The 20,743-nt window shown below is 32.5% G+C and overlaps 1 protein-coding gene across 1 annotated transcript in view; it reads right to left on the bottom strand.

The window, feature by feature from the left end:
• ELP4 (elongator acetyltransferase complex subunit 4) overlaps window positions 1–20,743 on the bottom strand; it is a gene marked incomplete at both ends in the record, with an annotated part of 235,941 nt that overhangs the window by 175,939 nt on the left and 39,259 nt on the right. Inside the window, 2 exons of the mRNA XM_079707500.1 lie at window positions 665–804; window positions 10,079–10,207. Of these exons, the coding sequence (XP_079563626.1) occupies window positions 665–804; window positions 10,079–10,207 (269 nt within the window). The remainder of the gene's footprint in view (window positions 1–664; window positions 805–10,078; window positions 10,208–20,743) is intronic.

The raw sequence follows: 20,743 nt of genomic DNA on the forward strand, positions 1-20,743 counted from the left end.
TGTGAATTACCTTCCCTTGATCCAACTGCAATAAGAATTGAAATTAAATATTCCTAATACTTTATAAATTATTCAATATCAAGTACTGTAATTTTCAGAGTTGTGCTTTAATACAGTTAGTAACACTATATATGTTGTTATTTTATCACTTAAAACTTTTCATTGCAAAACTCAAACCCTAAATTCTCTTGTTATCTAAAAAAATACAGATTATTTTATTTACAGCATAACTAGAAGTAGAAAGCCTTAATAAATAAAATATTAGAAAAGAGTACTTGTTTACTTTCTGAAAGAGCATGTACCAAAAAACATGGAGCAAAAGCATGATTTTAAACCATTTTCACTATTATTATCAATAAGCAATATTTAGGTATCCATGTGCATTTAGGGCTGAAAGACCCTAATATAGAACTATTTCACATTTTATTGAAAATAAAAACAGCAGGTATTGTAAATTTGGTATCCAGATTTTTCAAGTTGCAAATTAAGAGTAATAGTAGGTCCAACAGTTACAGGATGAGAAAAAGAAGAAAACCACATATAATGAAATAATATGAAACATGTACATTAAGGTTACATATTATACAGAAAACATTTATTAGGATATGTACCTTTAAATGTGCATTCTTTCAAAGACTGTGGTAAATTGAAATCATTAACTTACCAGGGTTCTACATTAAGAGTTGATGATACTTTTTCTGGAAGAAAAAATCCATGCCATTTTGAAGCCTCAATTAGTTCTTGTGGTATCCTTTTTGATACATTATAATAGTGACCAAATCTTGAAGATGATACCGGTCTAGCCTGATAAGAAAACCCGTATTGGTTGTTAAAAATTTTTCTTTAAACTGCAATTTATTTATCCTACATTCAGCAAAATTCTGATATATTTATGCATTTTAATGCAAATAAGGAAGAGCTGATATACATAGACTTATTAAATTTCAAAGAAGCATGCAACAATCTTTATTATTATAAACTATTGATAGTTAGAAATCAACCTTTACATCTCCCAGGTATCTTCACTCCTGGTGGTTCCCTAAGTTTGATAAGAAATTGAACACCTCTTTCCCTTTTTACTATACCTTCCTCAGTTCAAAAATTTTATATACATAACTCAATTAACATTTAAGACTTCAAGTTTTAAAAATAAAATAAATTTACTGTTACTAAGAATGAAAACTTAAGCCACATTATTTCATTGCTGAGGGGCCCAAAAGAAACTAGCTATTTATATACATTAAACTGAGCATCATTTTAAAACTAAATTCTCATAAGACCATGTGTATATATAGTATTCAAAACTTCTTACAAACTTAAAATTGAGCTAACAGTATAAAACATACTGGGATATTCCAGATAGGAACAAGGTACATGATACAGTGGGAGAATGTACATAAGCTCTATTAGTTAAATCAGAAACCTGGCATATTCATTAGTTCATTGATAATTCCTCTTTTGTGCCCTCTACTAACAATTTCTCCAACCAATTATCTTTCTTATAAGAAACTCTAATAACGATTGATGCTGAATTTAATTACATAGGATAGTTGAAGCCCAGTAATATAACATTATTATTACATTGCTTTGAACGGACTCTGGCTGATTTCTTTCATTCAGCACATTAGAAATATATCTCTATCCAAATATACCTCTATCCAAAGTTGAACTAGTAACAGATTCCATCTGGCAATAGTTTCTAATAAAATCTCTGATCTAAATTTATTTAACTTCCACTGTCTTGAATGCTACAAAACAGACAAATTTCAGAACATTCAACAAAACTAGATAATCTTTACAGAAACTGAAGAATTATACACAGTATGTTCTTAACTTATTTTACTAAGTAACTGACAACTTTGAAATTTAGAGAAGAGACATTGTTTGACACTAGATATTTGCATTTTAAGAACTCAAAAATTCATATTCTTAAATGCCTACAAACATCAAACTATACAGTAATAGAGAATTAAAAAATTAAAGTCTGATAGAAACATTATTCTCAGATTTAGAATCTGAGGGTTTGACATTTATTTTCTAGATAAAATGGCTGTTCATTCCTCCATAAGGTACTGTTTATTTTCATTAATGAAAGAGACCTATCAGTTGGCTTAATCTAATCTTTTTAATACAATATAAACAGAAGTATGGTTTCATAAACATGATTTATCTATTTGCCACGAAAAGTACTGACAAATACATTATGTCACATTAAAATTTGTCTCTTAAAAATAGGATGTAAAGTTTTTAAATGTAAAGTTATTAGTCTAAAGCAATTTAAACAAGGTCTGTTCTTTGGCCTATAATCTATTCTTTATCCGGATTATAGTTCAGAATGTTTTTACTGCAATCTCTGCTAGAGCTCATCTTTTTATTGTGTAAGTCCAAACCCCCTTAATGTTTTAGAAAGGCCTTGACTAACTGAACTTTGATCTGATGTCTTCATTGAGAAAAACACCAGGTTGCCCATTTCAGATGCAAATCCCCCTAAGGCCCAATAGAATTTAGTAAAGACAGCAAAAAAGAAGAAACAAGAAGTTTCCAGGATCCTCTTTGAGAATCCTGGGGCACACTGGTGTCCTTAATCCACACTGCTGCATGGATTAAGGTAGGTGATAACCTTTCCTGATTCAAAAGAATAAGCAGAGTGCCTACAAACTGGGTGGAGACTAGGATTTGGTAATAATAAAACACCATGCAATAAAAGCTTGGTCTATGTCAGAAGCCTCTGAAAAGGCCTCAATGTACCACATTCCCAGGCCTAGTAGGGAAGCTTGCAAAAGCCTACCTGAATCAAATAAGCATGAATAATCTATTTTGGCGGACTGGCCATGGGGAGAGAGAAAGAAAGAGAGATTTTTCGCTTCTTTTAAGTTTGAGTTAATAAATTTATTAGTGGACTGAAGGTTCTTGAAATCCTATGCACTTTGAGAAATATGCTAAATTGCGAAGAAGCGAAGTATGCTTTTTAAGTTGCCGTCTCTATCAATGTTCCTAATTATAATATTAAAGTGATAGAAATCTCAGATTTGGGATGAATCAAGGCAGAAAATTGATTTCATGCTGTGACAGTTTACATATAGAACACAAATAATTAATCAAAATGTAAAAATAAATTTGGAAGCTTTTCTTATTAAAACTAAATTATTAATTTTTTAGAAATTAAGATTAGATAGGGCAACTAAAATATTCATAAGGTAGACACTAACCATTTTATTAATGATGAGAAACTTTAATGCCTCAATAAAAAATGAAAATGAAAATTAAATATACTCTTACAGGAAAAACAATTTTGTAAGTTTTTTTCTACCCAACACACATAGCATCAACATATCATCAGATAACTGGAATGCTGTGAAATCTTCTGAGGCTTAGAATTGTAAAACAAAGACTTAAAATATTTCCTCTAAAAAAGGTCTTTAAATGCTTTAAATATAATAATAATAATAGTAGTAGTAGCAGTAGTAGTAGTAGTAATGGTAATCCATAAAAACCTATCAACTTCCTGAGAAAGTAAATGCATTAAAAAAAATTAAACTATCATCAATAACTATTCCATTTACTCAGTTTGATAAGACACATTGCTTTAGTTTTACATTATGAGAACTTCTATTTCACATTCATAAACTACTCTTTAACTTTGTCAGCTGTGGAAGAGAGTAAAATGGAATGGTTCAATAAAAATTTACTATGCTAAAGGAGAATGAATTCTGATGGGGGTTCAGGAGGAGCACAGAGCAACAAAACAATACATACCATCCCCCAACTTAAGTATGTTAGAAAGAAAGAAAAATTTCAGAGAAAAGCTGCACCACAAATAAACAGTCTAAATAAGACATTTTCTTATTATTGTTATCATTTTTTGTTTCTCAGTATGGCATAACAGAAAGCAAGAACCCAAATGGTTACTAAACCATTTTGAGCCTCAGTTGAATCATCAGAAATCAGAGCTAATAATAACTATTTCACTAGGCTGTTGTGAGAATCTAATGCAACACTGGAAATGAATATTTTATAAACTATAAAGTGCTACATAAATGTTATTATTATTATTCTGTCATGATTCACCAGAGAATCAGAAGATCCATCACTATCCTTTGCAATTACATTGCTTTATTGGAAAAATGGTATTTGTTGTCATCTACAACATGCACACATCTATCACAGGACTGTTGTAGCTGAACCAGTAAGATGGAAATTCAAAGTGTAATGAGGATTTACTGTAATAAAGATCTAATATGCTGTCATAAATTGCTGGAGCCATGGTAGGCCTTGGTAGTAGAGCTCTACAATATTGAAAAAATTAAGTCTCAGAATATGCTATAGGCTATGAATTCTTGGGGTGAAGAGGGAATAGGGTTTGATGATTGGATAGGAAAGAAGGAGGCATGGCCATCTAGGAGAGAAAATCAAAATCACAGGATGAGGGAAGGTAGGCTTCTAAAAACTACACACACCTCCAACAGGAAGAAGCACTACTTTATGCTTTACTGAGCTACTGTTATTTATTTAGGTGTACATATTCTTATCCTTTTTTGCATTCCCTAAATGGGATTATGACTACACTCTTAGGACCTGGTGATGATTTGTATTAAGAGGCATCTCTGATAATCAACGGAATACCTTTCTGTTACATTATGTTTTGGACTACTTGTTTAATCTTTACTCATAATAGTGTTAACTATAGTTTGTCCCAAGTAAAATACAGAAAACCAGGGTTTTACTGTTGTTTTTTTTAAAATGATAATGGCAAGGTAAGGTGTGGATTTATAAAGTAGATAGTGATGAGTGATCCTCAAAGTCTACTCAGTCTTGGCAAATCATCATATATAAAATTTATGTGACAGGCAAGTATACATGCTAGTGACATTTCAAAGAAAAGCAAAGAAGCCAGAGATGATTCTATTTTCTAAACTTGACAGAACTTACTTGTAAATACTAGTAAACTTAAGTTTGACCATTGACTGTAAATTCAAAATAAGCTGCTAATTTATGTGTATTAATTAATACAACTCAACTCACTTTAACATTTAATTCACAAACTATATGTCATTCACTCCTGTATTCAACAAATAACTATTGAGCACCTACCATATGCCAGTAAAACAAAATAGTAAAAGTCTTTTTCTCTCATTGGTTCACACTCTAGTAGGAGGAGATGGATGATATATTATCTGCTAGATGATGGCAAGCACCCTGAAGAGAAATATGGTGGTGAAAGGGGATGAGAGAAAGAGAGAGAGGTTGTATTTTATACAGAGTGACAAAGGAAGACATTCCCGATAAAGTGATATTTTAATGCAGTCCTGAAGAAAATGGGAAAGTAAGTCGTCTGGAGAACATCATTGTAAGAGCATAATTTTTAAAACACTGAAGCTGTAAGCCTTGAAAACTGAGGCTTGTGTTAATGTGTAACCTCTGAGAAGTTTACCCCCATAATAACAACTGCAAGCACACCATACTCTAAAAGTAAAAGCAGAGCAAGCAGTATTTACTGATATGTGAAAGGGGGCAGGAATGGCATCTGTAATTACAATATAGAAGGAAACAATTAACTATAAAGAAACAAAGAACTTTCTCCCCAAGTTTAAACAGATTTTATAAGAAGCAGCAAGAAAAGAAGGCTTAAAGTTTCAACCACCTGCATTTTCACTGACAATTTCACTTCAAGAATGTTAGTGACCAACGAAAAGACCAAAACCTAGCTAAGAGTAAAAATAAAAGAAATGGAAGATACAAATATTTTATACGATCTAAAACTGAATTGGTATATTGTCTTTACACAAAATCTAAATTCAACTTAGAGCTTACGTTCTTAATGACTTTCAGAACATACCAGCAGAAAAAATTAGAAATACAGTCACTCTTTACAAAAGAGTCACCCTTAAGCCCAGTTACTTAAATGAATCTGCCAGATTAAAGGCATGAAGTTCTTTGCTATTAGGGTTCTCAAGTGCTAGTCCCTACATTGCTTGTCTGTTTTAATCTTTATAAATTAACTCACGTTTTCCCAAGCAGAATAACTACATTTATTCTGGCCTCTTGTACCCAGTTTTCCATCACATTCTAAGCTATGCCTGTAACAAATTCTGATTACATAGAGCTTCCTTTTACTTTTTAATACAAATGTATGGTTTTCTACTGTCCACATATACTGTAATTTATTTAACTAGTTGCTTACTGATGGACATTTAGGTTATTTCCAATCTTTTATTATTTAAAAAAATGCCTCATAAGTAGGTCATATATAATTTATTGTACATCTGAGTAAATATATTCATGATGTAAATTTCCAAAAGAATCAAAGGGTATACATTTTTGTAATTTTGAAGGATACCGCCAAATTACCCTCCACGGAAGCTGAACCTATTTACATTTTTACCAGCAAAGTATGAGAGTACTAGTTTCTTCCCACCTTTGCTAATTTAGTGTCTTACCAAACATTTTAGATTACTGACAATCTAACAATAGAAAAATGGCAGGCCAGTATAGTTTTAATTTGCATTTCTTTTATTATAATTGAAATTTGGCATCTGTTCTTGTATGTTTAAGGACTACCTAAGTTTCCTTTTTACTTTTTTTCCTGTTTTTAAAAATTTAGTTGGTAGACTATTCCTTATTCTACTATATGAGTTGCAAATAACCCCTCTCCTATTTGTAATTTTTTCACAGTCATTTAAATAAATCACACTTAAAAATGATACTATTCAAATAGCTTTCCCATCTAAATTAGAACAATTTACCATTGCTTAATATCCACCTATTACAACACATTTTATACTTGGTACACAGTTGATGCTTAATCAATATTTACTGACTGAATGAATAAATGGCATCGACATAGGTGCTGGAGATACAACAGAAAATATAATAGAACAAGCTTTCTGTCCTCTAGAGAACTCTGTCTGGTGGAGAAAAGAATTATACTACCAACTAACTATAAAACAATGTAGAGAAGTACTTTAAAATGCATGTGGTGCTATGGAAACAAATATAAGAAATTAGATAATTACATATCATTTGCCCTTGGAGAAGGATGAGTTGGTGAATAAGAAAGTGAAAAGCATCACCAGCAGAAATACAAGCAATTCACAAAGAGCAGTCCTCATAGGATGGGTGAATATAGTGTTTTATATACACACAGGACAGAGGCTAAAAAGGTAGGTTTGGATTAGGTGGTATAAATCTTGTATACAACTTGAGAAGTTTATATTTCATATTGTGGGTTTATAATGGGTTTCATCTCACATTCTAATTCTTATTAACTGGTAGTGACCACCCAGACATTCTGCAGAGAATTCTAAGGCTATGTCTAAGGTTGGCAGGAAGGTAATGTGATTGACAGTCTGCCAAGCATTTAGAAGGGGGCAGGAAACAGGGAACCAAATTAGGCATTTTCAGTTAAGGGGTGTTATAAACATATTTCTGTCCTTGGGAAAGGTAACACTGATGTCAATGTGGAAGACTAGAGAAGTGTGGAGTATGGGAATTATCTTATTCAGATAGAATTTCCCCCTCTTTTCTACCAGTATGATAATGTCTGGTAGACATAAAAGTGTTCTGAAAAATGAACGAAGGAAACAATCAAATGGAGGGGCCTTCAATAGGAGCAGAGTTCATAAGCTTTATTTAGTAGGCAGATTTACTGACATGTGTTTTGACTTCTCAGAAAATTTCCCCTCACATCCTGTCTCTTAGTTTATCCTAGATAGGAGAGGTTACCAGACAGCTTGAAAATGTAATGGTTGAAAATGAAATGTACAGGAATAAAAACAGTAATTCCAAAGAACCACTATTTATATTGAATATTTATAGGTAACTATACTAGATAGAAATGTCTTAATTAGTTCACTTACTCTGTCTTGCAACCCTAGAATAAAAGATTCTATAGGGAGATTATGGAAGAAATGCAATAATCTATTTGGGTAAAAAAAAACCCATAATTTTATTTTTAGGAAATATTATCCCATTTACAATATCATCAAAAACAATAAAATACTTAGGAGTAAATTTAACCGAGGAGGTGAAAGATCTCTACTCTGAAAGCTACAAGACATTGATGAAAGAAATTAAAGAAGACACAAATAAATGGAAAGGTATTCCATATTCATGGGTTGGGAGAATTAATACTGTTAAAATGTTAATACTATCAAAAGCCATTTATAGATTCAATGCAATCCCTATCAAGATTCTAACATCATTTTTTATAGAAGTAGAAAAAAACACTAGTAATATTTATATGAAACCACAAAAGACCCCAAAAAGCCAAAGAAATTTTGAGAGAAGAACAAGGCAGGAGGCATCATACTTCCTGATTTCAAGCTATACTATAAAGCTATATTAATCAAAACAGTATGATACTGACATAAAAACAGACAAATAGACCAATGGAACAGACTTGAAAACCCAGAAATAAACCCAAGCATATAAGGTCAACTAACGTTTGACAAGGTAGCCAAGAATAGTCAATAGAGAAAAGGCATTCTCTTCAGTAAATGGTGCTGGGGTAATTAGATATTCACATGTAAAAGAATGAAACTGGACCCCTTTCTTACTCTACTCACAAAAATTAACTTGAAACGCATTAAAGACTTAAATGTAAGACCTGCAACCATGAAACTCCTAGAAGAAAACACAGGAATAAAGCTCCTTGACATGGGTCTTGGTAATAAGTTTTTGGATATGACACCTAAAGCATATGCAACAAAATAAAAAATAAACAAGTATGTCTATATCAAATTAAAAAGCTTCTGTACAGCCAAAGAAACCATCAATAAAGTGAAAAGATAACCTATGGAATGGGAAAAATTTTTTGCAAAACATGTATCTGATAAGGGGTTAATATCCAACATATATTTAAAAACTCATATAACTCAATAGTAAAAAAACCCACTAACCCAATTTAAAAATGGACAATGGACCTGAATAAACATTTTTCCAAAGACAATATTAAAAAGGCCAACAGGTACACGAAAATATGCTCAACAACACTAGTCATTAGGGAAATGCAAATTAAAACCACAATGTTAAGTTGTTAAAATAATCACCTCACACCTGTTAGAACAGCCATCATGGAAAAGATAAGAGACAACAAATGCTGGCATGGATGTGGAGAAAAGGGAACCCTTGTGCAGTGTTGGTGGAATTGTAAATTGGTGCAGTGATTGATTATGGAAAATAGTATGGAGGATCCTCAAAAAATTAAAAATAGAACTACCATGATCTAGCAACTCCACTTCTGGGAATATATTCAAAGGAAATGAAAACACTAACTCAAAAAGGTATCTGCAACCCCATGCTCATAGCAGCTTTATTTACAAAGTGTCAATTGATGGATAAATGAATAAAGAAGTTGTGAGCTATATACAATGGAATATTGTTTAGTCATAAAAAATGAGGAAATCTTGCCATTTGCAACAAGGATGGAACTTAGTGGCACTATGCTAAGTGAAATAAGTCAGACAGAGAAAGACAAATAATGTATGATCTCACTTACATGTGTAATCTAAAAACAAAACAAAATAAAACAGAAACTAACAGAAAAAAGAGATTAGACGTTGGGTACCAGAGGCAGAGGGCAGTGGGAGGGAGAATTGGAGGAAGATGGTTAAAGTTACAAACTTCCAGTTATAAGGTAAATAAGTACTAGGGATATAATGTACATGATGATGACTATAGCTAAGACTGTTGAATAATATATGGGAAAGTTAAGAGAGTAAATCCTAGCATTCTCATCACAAGGGGAAATATTTTTTTTTCTTCTTTCTTTTCTTTTCATTTTATCTATATGAGATGATGGATGTTAACTGAACCTACTCTAGCAGTCATTTCACAATATATGTAAATCAAACCACCATGCTGTACACCTTAAGCTTATACAGTGACATACATCAATTATTTCAGAATAAAACTGGGAAAAAGTCATCTTGATAAGATACCTTACAAATGAAATAACTAATTACTTAAATAAACAAATATACATTGTATTACATTTAAAGAGTAACAAGTATACCACAAGAGATCCTGTAAAATGAAAACAAATATATTTGCAAATTTTAGAAATAGTTTATTGACTTGCCTCCATCTTGGGTAATAACTGGTAACGCCAAGCTATTTTCATCTTATTGTTAGATTCTGTTTTATAATTACATATGTCTTCATCACATTCTTTTCCACAATTATCATCAAGTAATGGTGCAGGAAGTTCCTAAGAAAACAGAATGACATATCACTGAGCATCTGTGGTAAAAAAAAAAAAGTGACAATTTTCTTAAATCATAATATTAGCAATACTGGAACTTTCCAATGTATTAAAAATTGACATCTTCAAATTGATTCAAGCATAAAATCATGACAATATAGATATTTCTAAAGCAGAGAAAGAGGGTTTACATAATATTAAATGTGAAGTTTAAATTTTTACCAGTAAACTAGAATTTAAAGAAAATACCCAAATTTTTATACCAGCAAAAATCAAATGCTATTGCAAGAGGCTATGATCATTAGAAAAATTTATACACTTCAAGCAAAGTCTAGAATTAGCACTTATGTATTACATGTAATTATTGTTATGTTTGCCACAAGGTAAAAATAAAGCATGTGCGTAATCTGTTTACTGGTTTGTAATTCTAGAATTCAAAAAACTCATTCACCGAAATAATGGGTGAAGTAACAACTAAGAATAAAGACATTTATTTTGCCCATATCAAACATTAGTTTTGCACCTGCAAGCCTACGATCTTCTTTTAACAATGAAAATAGAATTTAAAATCTCTGATTAAATGAAGAGACATTGAATTCCAATTTTCCTTTTCTTTTTTGGAAGCTGACCTACTACTGAGTGACCTACTGAGTGGCTACAAGAAAACATATAGAAACATGGTTTTGTGAAGAGGTACTATAGAAATAATCCAAAGAAAAAGGTACACATGTTTTTTGGAGAAGGAAAGCACAGGCAATAATTTTGTTTTTTATTAGCTAGAATCATAAAGATAATGTGGGGCATTTGGATTAGTAAACATAATCTTGTGCCATGTCATAAATTAGTCCAAGTTGCAACTTTTACTTTTCAGGATCAAATTTACTTATGCTTAGAATCATGTCAACTAATCACCTAGAAATACAGTAACCATCATATATCTTAGTCACCTCCTAAAAGATCTCAAAGTGGATTCACTCTATAATATATGCCACTATTAGAAACTAGTCGTATCACTAAAACTCCGAATACATCATTCCTAGCAAAGCACTAATCTCTTACAAAATATAAAGTAACTTATTTTTCCAATGGAAACAAATATTTGTGAGGCATATAGTTCAACCCAACACAGTAGTTATGAATTTGAATTCTGCATCCAGACTGTTTAGATTCAAATCTTGACTTTACATTAGAGTTGTGTCTGTGGTTACGCTGACCACTAGTAGCACCTCTATATGCCTCCACTGATTAACGGAAAAATGTAGATAATAGTATTTACTTCATTGGTTTGTTGTAAGTAATAAATGAGTTAAAAATGTAAATGCAGAGAATGGTACCTGCCACATGTTAAGCATTCAATAAAAGTTCGATTACGAGAATTCAGTCAAATAATTGTCTTAACTATTACTCAGAGCTGCACATTTTTATATTGCCAATATTAGGCAATATTTAGTATAAATATTTGTGTTAACTTTTTTGCAATCTCAGGAACACTTATTAATAGTTTTAACAAAGGTCATCCAAAACCGAACAACAAAAATATTAAAAATTTTTTTTGCAAAAGAGATGGAATGTATATTTTTAAAATGTATACCACACTTTCTTTCATTGATTAAACTATATCAGTTTTGAATAGAAATGCTCTAACATTAAAGTGTATAGTATTAAAGAACTAGACCTAAAATATTATAGACCTCATTAGTATGGCTAACACATGTAAACAAAAAACAGGTAAGCATTTCCTTATATATCTTATTAAATATGCATCTACTCCTGTGGCAGACATTTCATTATTTTAAAAACTGTTACAAGTAAGGTGAAAATTATAATGATTCTAATTTTAGTATTTATAAAACAGATGCTTATTTCCTAAAGCTAAGGATGAAAATGTTCAAAATATGTGTAGAAAGTATACTCTAGTAACATCCATCCAAAGGTTATATATATAAGGTTTATATAAGGTTATATATATAAAGGTTTTCATATATATAAATAATATCTATATATACATGTATATAGATATGTATTTTTAATTGAAATAAAATTCACATAAAACAAAATTCATCATTTTAAGCATTTTAAAGTGTACATTTCAGTGATTTTTAGTACATTCAGAGTTATGCAAACATTACCACTTTCCACTTTCAGAACATTTCCATCACTCCCAAAAGAAACCGCATACTCACTAAGCAGTCACTCCCCATTCCCCCTTCTCCTAGTCCTTGGCAATCATTAATCTACTTTCTGTCCCTATGGTTTATTCTATTCTGGACATTTCATATAAACAGAATTATATAACACATGGCCTTTTGTGTCTGGTTTCTTTCACTTAGCATGGTGTTTTCAAGGTTCATCTATGTTGTAGCATGTATGAATACTTCATTCTGTTTTATGACTGAATAATATTCCATTGTATGGATATGTCACATTTGTTTATCCATTCATCAGTTGGTAGACATTTGGATTGTTCCCACTTTTTGGCTATTAAGACTAAAGTGGCTGTGAATATTCATGCACGAGTTTTTCTGTGAACATATATTTCCAATTCTCTTGGGTATATACCTAGGAGAAGAATTGCTGGGTCATAGGGGAGCTCTGTTCAACTTTTTGAGGAACTACAAAAATGTTTTCCACAGTGGCTGCACCATTTCATATTCCTACCAACGATGTTTGCAGGTTCCAATTTTTTCAAATCCTCTCTAACACTTTTTCTTTCTTTTTTATAAAATAGCTATCCCAGTGGGTGTGACGTGGTATCTCATTGTAGTTTTGATTTGCATTTCACTAATGACTAATGATGTTGAGTATCTTTTCATGTGCTAGTCTTGGCCATTTGTATATCTTCCTTGGAAATATGTCTATATGTCCTTTGCCCATTTTTTAATTGGGTTGTTTCTGTTGTTGAGTTGTGAGAGTTCTTTATTTATTCTGGGTATTAGATCCTTATCATGTACATGATTTACAGATATTTTCTCACATTCTGTGGTTTGTCTTTTTTACTTTCTTATAAGTGTCTTTTTTTAACATTTTTATTGGAGTATAATTGCTTTACAATGGTGTGTTAGTTTCTGCTTTATAACAAAGTGAATCAGTTATACATACACATATATACCCATATCTCTTCCCTTTTGCGTCTCCCTCCCTCCCACCCTCCCTATCCCACCCTTCTAGCTGGTCACAAAGCACCAAGCTGATCTCCCTATGCTATGCAACTGCTTCCCACTAGCTATCTATTTTACATTTGGTAGTATACATATGTCCATATATACACTACCACTCTTTCACTTTGTCCCAGCTTGCACTTCCCCCTCCCTGTGTCCTCAAGTCCATTCTCTAGTAGGTCTGCGTCTTTATTCCCGTCTTGCCCCTAGGTTCTTCATGACTATTTATTTATTTATTTTTAAGATTCCATATATATGTGTTATCAGCAGTGTCTTCTGATGCAAAAACTTTAATTTTGATGAAGCCCAATTTATTGGTTTTTTTTCTTTTGTTGCTTGTACTTTTGGCGTCATATTTAAGAAACTGTTGCCTAATCCAAGATCAAAGAAAACAAAGGTCAAAGAAAACCTTTGTTTTCTTCTAAGAGTTTTAGATTTAGCACTTCTAGACAGAAAAATAGAAAATACAGCAGAGGAAAATAACAAAGAAAGAATCTAAGAGAAATTTCCAGAAATGAAAAATATGACATTTTAGACTTAAAATCCTATGGAGTACTCAAACTGTGAATGAAAATAGACCTACTTCAAAGCACATAATTCTGACATTTTAGAACAAGAGGGACAAAAGAAAATATCTGAAAAGCTTCCAGGGGTTGGGTGGGGACAGGTCAGGAATATGAATGGCATCAAACTTTGCAAACGCAACATTGGACTTTACAGAGGGAAGTTATTTCTAGCCTAGTGTTCTATAGTCAACCAAACTAATGTAAAATTTTCAGATGTACAAAATTTAAAAAAAAACAACTCTATCATCTCACACTTACCCTCTACTTCCATTCATTCTCAAAGACAACTGCTAGGATGAAGAAGGGAAGCACCAGAATAACAGCTATGTAGACAGCCTAGAGAGCAAGCAATCCATTTGGGAGAAGAAGATGGAGAAGTCTAGGGAGATGATGCTTAAACACATTAAGGAGGAGTTTTAGGGCTTTAGTGGAAAGTTTGGAGATGAACTGATAATTGATACAGTTGAAAAAAATGAGGCAATGATTAACTTCAGAAAAAATAATTGGTGTACCAAAAAAGGGGATACACATATAATTATAGAATGTTAAATACTGTAACAAATAAATTGACACAACATAAACACTCAATAACTGACTTGACCAGGGAAGACAACTTAAATATACTGAAAGGAGAAACAGAGACATAAAGAGAATGTGTGGTATTAAATGAGAACTAAATCTTCATATTTTATCTATAAATAGACACAAAAACTTAAAAAAAAGCAATACAGAAATAATAAGGCAAATAAGTGCCATAAGAAAGAGCTGATGGTGGTCTATGCACATCCCTCCAACCCCAAACTCATTTTTATATCAATACTAAAAGGAACACCTCCCACCAATGTTAGGCATCTCAAAAAAATTTATTTTGCAGTATTGAGTGAGTTATGGAGTCTCAAAGGGCCGATTAGGTATACTATCTTTCTTCTAAGGAAAAACAGCTTAAATATTTCTTATTCCATGAAGTAGTGTGTTTGTATTAAAACCATCAGATTAGAAGAGTGATTGGTGCTTGAGACAAAGAAAGCTCTTTTGGGAATATCCATATATGATGATGACTATCAAATCCAAGAGACCCTCTCTGAAGTGAAGTTGCAACATTAAAGGAAAGAAATGAAATAGAGGAAATAGCAGTCTACCCCACTCCCCCCATCTCTCCTCTTCCATTTTATTAACTACAGATGTTTCTTCCTTGCAAACTGAATGTACATATTGCATTTACTATAAAATTCAACACAACAAAAAGCATGTGACTTTGTATCATTGCTAGCGCTGCCAGCATTATTCCTAGAGTAGTGTTTTAGAACTCTCAACTTAAAAAAAAAGTCTCTATAAAAATTCTTCATATGTCTTTATTTAGATAAAAAAGCCTTCTCAAATTTCAGTGATTCCACTGTGAGATGCTTAAGCATAGGGACTATGTCTTAGTCTCTTTTCATCATTAACACCTGCTATGGACTGAATGTTTATGTCCTTGCAAATTCTTATGTTGAAACTCTAAGCCTTTAATATTATAGTATTTTGAGATAAAGGCTTTACAGAATTAAGGTTAAATGAGGTAATAAGGATGGGGCCATGATCCAATAGGATTAGTGTCCTTATAAGAAGAGACACTAGAGATCAAGCACTCTCCCTCTCCCCACAAACGCAAAAAGGAGCAGTCATGTGAGCACACAGTGAAAAGGTGGCCAGCTACAAGTCAGAAAAAGAGCTATCACTAGAAACTGAATCAGCATGCACCTTAATCTTGGACTTCCCACCCTCCAGAACTGTGAGAAAATAAATTTCTGTGGTTTAAGCCACCCAGTGTCTGATATTTTGTTATGGTAGCCCAAGGTGATGAAGATTTTGGTATTGAAAAGTGGTATGCTGCTGTATCAAATACATAAAAATAGAAGTGTGGCTTTGGAACTGGGTAACGGATAGAGGCTGATGAGTTTTGAGGTACATGCTACAATTATGGATGTTAAGTGTAATTCTGTTGAAGTTTCATAAGGAAATGAGGAACATATTATTCGAAACTGGGGAAAGGTTATCGTTGTTATGAAGTGGCAAAAAACTTGGCTGAACTATGTTCTACTGTTTTGTGGAAGGTACAACTTGTGAGTGATGAAACTGAATATTTAGCTGAGGAGATTTCTAAGCAAATATCTGAACAGCTTGGTTCCTCCTGAATGCTTATAGTAAAATACAAAAGGAAAGAGATAAATTAAAGAAGCAAAAAGGAACCAGAACTTGAAGATTTGAAAAATTTTCAACCTATCAATATTGCAAAAAATAAGAAAGCTTGTTCTTAAAGTACACTAAGGGTTTGGCTGAATAATAATTTGATAAAGAGATCATGGGTACAACTCTTAGGCTTAATCAGTTATCTCACAGAAGCCAGGAATAGGCTTAATCAGTTATCTCACAGAAGCCAGTTTGAACTAAAGGGACTACAGAAGGCAAGATGGAATTAAGGAATTCTTTGACTTTACAGGACAAGATCACAGAGTTATTTGGTTTCAAACATGTGCTATCCTTCAAGAAAAGGGACTTCCCTGGCAGTCCAGAGGTTAAGTCTTCACCTCCCAATGCAGGGGGTGTGGGTTCGATCCCTGGTTGGGGAGCTAAGATCCCACATGCCTCGCGGCCAAAAAAACCAAAACATAAAACAGAAGCATATTGTAACAAATTCAATAAAGACTTTTAAAATGGTCCACATCAAAAAAAAACTTAAAAAAAAAAAAAGAAAGAAAAGAGAATAAGGACCCCAAAACTGATTCAGAGATCATCAGGGCTGCCACTCCCACCACAGGCCTGAAGTGCACAGGCCTGAGGGATAAGGCTGCCCCCACCTCAGTTTAAAAGGGTGCCCCGCCCAGCTGAAGAGGCATGATGTTGCTACCCCAGTGGGCCTAGAGGGCAAAGGACTGAACCAAAGAGACTTATTCTGGGGCCTTAAGATCTAATGAAATTTGCTTTGTTAAAATTTAGACTTGCTTGGGATCCATCATCCATTCCTTCTTTCTGATTTCTCCCTTGGATTTGGAATGTTTCTCCTATGCCTGTCCCACCACTGTATTATGGAAGCACATAACTTACCTGGTTTCACAGGTTCACTATTGGTTTTTGGGTTGGACTAAATGTATTTTGCATGCGAGAAGAACATGTATTTTAGGGGGAACACAAACATTCAGTCCATAACAGTGTCTGGCACACAATAAGCATTCAATAAATGTTTGAGGGTGAAATAAATGATCGCTAACAAATTTCTGTTTCCAATCATTCTGCAATTTCTGGGCCTAGATTTTTAACTGCCTTCTGAATATTCTACCTGAATGTTTGACTGCATGTCAAACTCAAAGTACATAATAAGTCAGGTTATTGTCTTTCTTTCTTCTTTTCTCCCTTTCAGCTCTGCCTCCTCCTTACTTTCTCTACAATTATTTCCTCAGTCATTGAAGACTAGTTAATTCCCTCTCCTGGCTCAGGGCAGCATGCATCCATAGACCTCTCAGTTAACCCTTAAATATCTCAGAAAGAAGATATGATTGTACTTTGAACCTTCTTTCATACTATTCTCTTACAAAGTGGACAATGTGTGCATGAGAATTGTTAAAATAAAATTCAAAAAATGGTCACAATAAATGTTAAAAAAAGCAGGCAACTGGAATTCTTATACAATGCTGGTGAGAATGCAAAATTGCACAGGTACTTTAGAGCAGAGTCTGGAAATTTCTCTAAAAAGTGAAACTTTCAATATGATCCAGTAATTATCTTAGGTATTTGCTAAAGATAAATAAAAACATGTCCATACAAAGACATGTACGTGGATGTTCACACAACTTCATTTAATAGTCAAAAGTGGAAACCCAAGTGTCCATCAACTGGTAAATGGATAAAAAAATCAGTTAAAGAAAGAAACTCTACTGATATATATAGGAATATGGTTAATCTAAAAAGCATTATGTTAAGTGAAAGAAGCCAGATACAAAATATTATATACTACATGATTCCACATATGTAAAATTCTACAAAAAGCAAACTATAAAGATGGTAAGCAGATTAGAGGTTACTAGGGGCCAAGAAATAGATTAGCATTAGATATCTCAGCAACACTGGATTTTAAAAGACAAAGAAAAAATGTCTTCAAAATACAAGGAAATCTGATATTAAACCTAGAATTTTCCATCCAGGAAAACTGCCTATTAACCATAAGTGCAAAATATTTTTTAAAAGGTATATAGTGTTTCAAAAGCTTACCTACCACAAACCTTTTCTGAAAAAATTATTTGAAGATATAATTCAGCAGTATAAAAAAGGAATAAAGAGGTAGAAAGTGTAAAAATAAAAAACGGTAACACTTTTTAATACAATGAAGACATATATATTGTTTATCAAGCATAAAATTTTTTTAATGTATTTTATTTTATATAACTGTTAGATGGCTGTCATAAAAAAGATAAGAGATAACAAGTTTTGGCAAGGATGTGGAGAAAAGGGAACCCTTGTACACTGTTGGTGGAAATGTAAATTGGTGCAGCCACTATGGAAAACGGTATGGAAGTTCCTCAAAAAATTAAATATAGAACTACCATATGATCCAGGAATTTCACTTCTGGGTATATATTTGAAGGAAATGAAATCATTATATCAAAGAGATATCTGTAGCCACATGTCATGTAGCATTTTTTATAATAGTCAAGACATAGAAACAACTTAAGTATCCATCAACAGATGAATGAAGAAAATGTTTAATATATAGAATATTATTCAGCCATAAAAAAATGAAAGGAAATCCTCCCATTTGTGACAACATGATGGACTTGAGGGCATCATGCTAACTGAAATAAGTCAGATGAAGAAAGATAAATGCTATATGAGCTCATTTATATGTGGGATCTAAAAAATCTGACCTCTTAAAAATAGAGAATAGATTGGTGGTTGCCAGAAGCAGGGAAATGGGCAATGGTGGTCAAAAGGTACAAACTTCCAGTTATAAGATAAATAATTTCTGTACATGATAAAGGTACAGCATGGTGACTATAGTTAACAATACTCTACTGTATATTCGAAAGTTGCTGAGAGAGTAGATCTTAGAAGTTCTCATCACAAGAAAAAAATTGTAACTGTGATGTGATGGATGTTAACTAAACTTATTGTGGCAGTTATTCCACAATATATACATATATCAAAACATTATATTGTACACCTTAAAATAATACGTTATATGTCAATTATATCTCAATAAAACTGGTGGGAAAAAAGACTTGCTGCAAAGAGAATAAAAAGCAGAACAAGAAAGTTAAGGACCAAAAATGAAGAAAAGGAAGGAACTAAAAATGTGACATGATACTGAGGAATGGAGGGAATGTAAGAAATGAAATCTATTTTCCTGTTCTCTTCAAGTGAAAATGAATGATTAGATATACCAAGAAATGACATTTTTTGGGAAAAAAATATTCTGGTACTTTTGTCTTCTAATATTCAGAAATTTCTGTAAGAGTTTGCATTCAATATGTTGTTATATTTGTAAGCCCTAAAATTTTTGAAGTATGCCATCACCTACCCTGCTCACAGTGAATCATTGACTCTATCAGAGATGACCACTGTATCTGTAATCTCTACCATTTGTTGCAATGCCTGTATCTAATCAAACAAAAAATTTAATTGATGTTTTGATAAAATGTCTATTTTGAGAGAATGCTAAGAATAAGCTCTTTAATAATCAACTATTACAGCCGTCAATCACAGATCAGCATCCTCCCTCATACTTTCGAAAATCCCCCATCTTGATTTCTAACCCAGTGTACCAATAGAACACATCAAATATGGTTGTGATATCCTTGTTTCCTAAGAGGAAGAATATACATCAATTTTTTGTTCTTTTCTGCAATGCGGTGCTTACAGTTCACATACATTTGGTAACAAGGATCATAAATAAATAAAAATAAAAAGCAGGCATCATAAGTTCCCCACAGAAGATAGTACGGAAAGTATAAAGTGTCTGTCTCTCTTTTAATCAAATACATCAAGTTAGAAAATCAACAAGAATAAAGAAATTGGCAATACCTCTGGACAAAAACAACTATTCGACTTTTTTAAAAAGCTATATGAAACAAAATTATTACAAACTTTCAATACCAAAGTATACTCCAGTATTTAAGTTTTATTTTTTTCACCAGAAACACATCCTTATCCATAAGATGCTGTAGATATATTTCTTCCCTTTTCAACTCATGTCATTCTGTGCTTACTGCTTTATTATTTTGTGGTCTTTGTTTTGGCAGATGCACAAGCAAAATCTGATTCCAACAGTTTGACCCTTCTCACTTTTTGTGTTCTCTAGGGCATAATAAAACTCAAGATACAATCCCTCAGCAGTTAATGAAGCTTAACCTCCCACCCTCTTAATTACCAATGCATTACACCAACTATGGGCATCATATTCCTCTCTAAGCTATTTTACAATTCAGCAGAAGTACTACTGAGCTATTATGTAGCAACATAATCCATGCAGCATGAGAAATCCTTCTTAAAAATAAAATCTTTTGATCCTTGCAGGTTTCAGTAACTGTATAATTAATACTACTTAAGCATTATGCACGTATCAGTAAGTATATTATATTGTATCAGTAAGTATATTACTTTGTTGATTTATGGGGGTTTTTGGAGGGAATACTTATTTTCTGAAAGTTGGAAAGAGAAACAAATCCAAAGATATTACTGATTATCATAATTTGAATACAAATATGGTCCAAATATTTAACCTGAATATTTATTTAGTAAAGGTATGTTCTCCACATTATCTTCATTTAACTATTCAAAAGTATGGG

The sequence above is a fragment of the Hyperoodon ampullatus genome (genome assembly GCF_949752795.1).
Source record: "Hyperoodon ampullatus genome assembly, chromosome: 7".
In the NCBI taxonomy this organism is placed as follows: Eukaryota; Metazoa; Chordata; class Mammalia; order Artiodactyla; family Ziphiidae; genus Hyperoodon; species Hyperoodon ampullatus.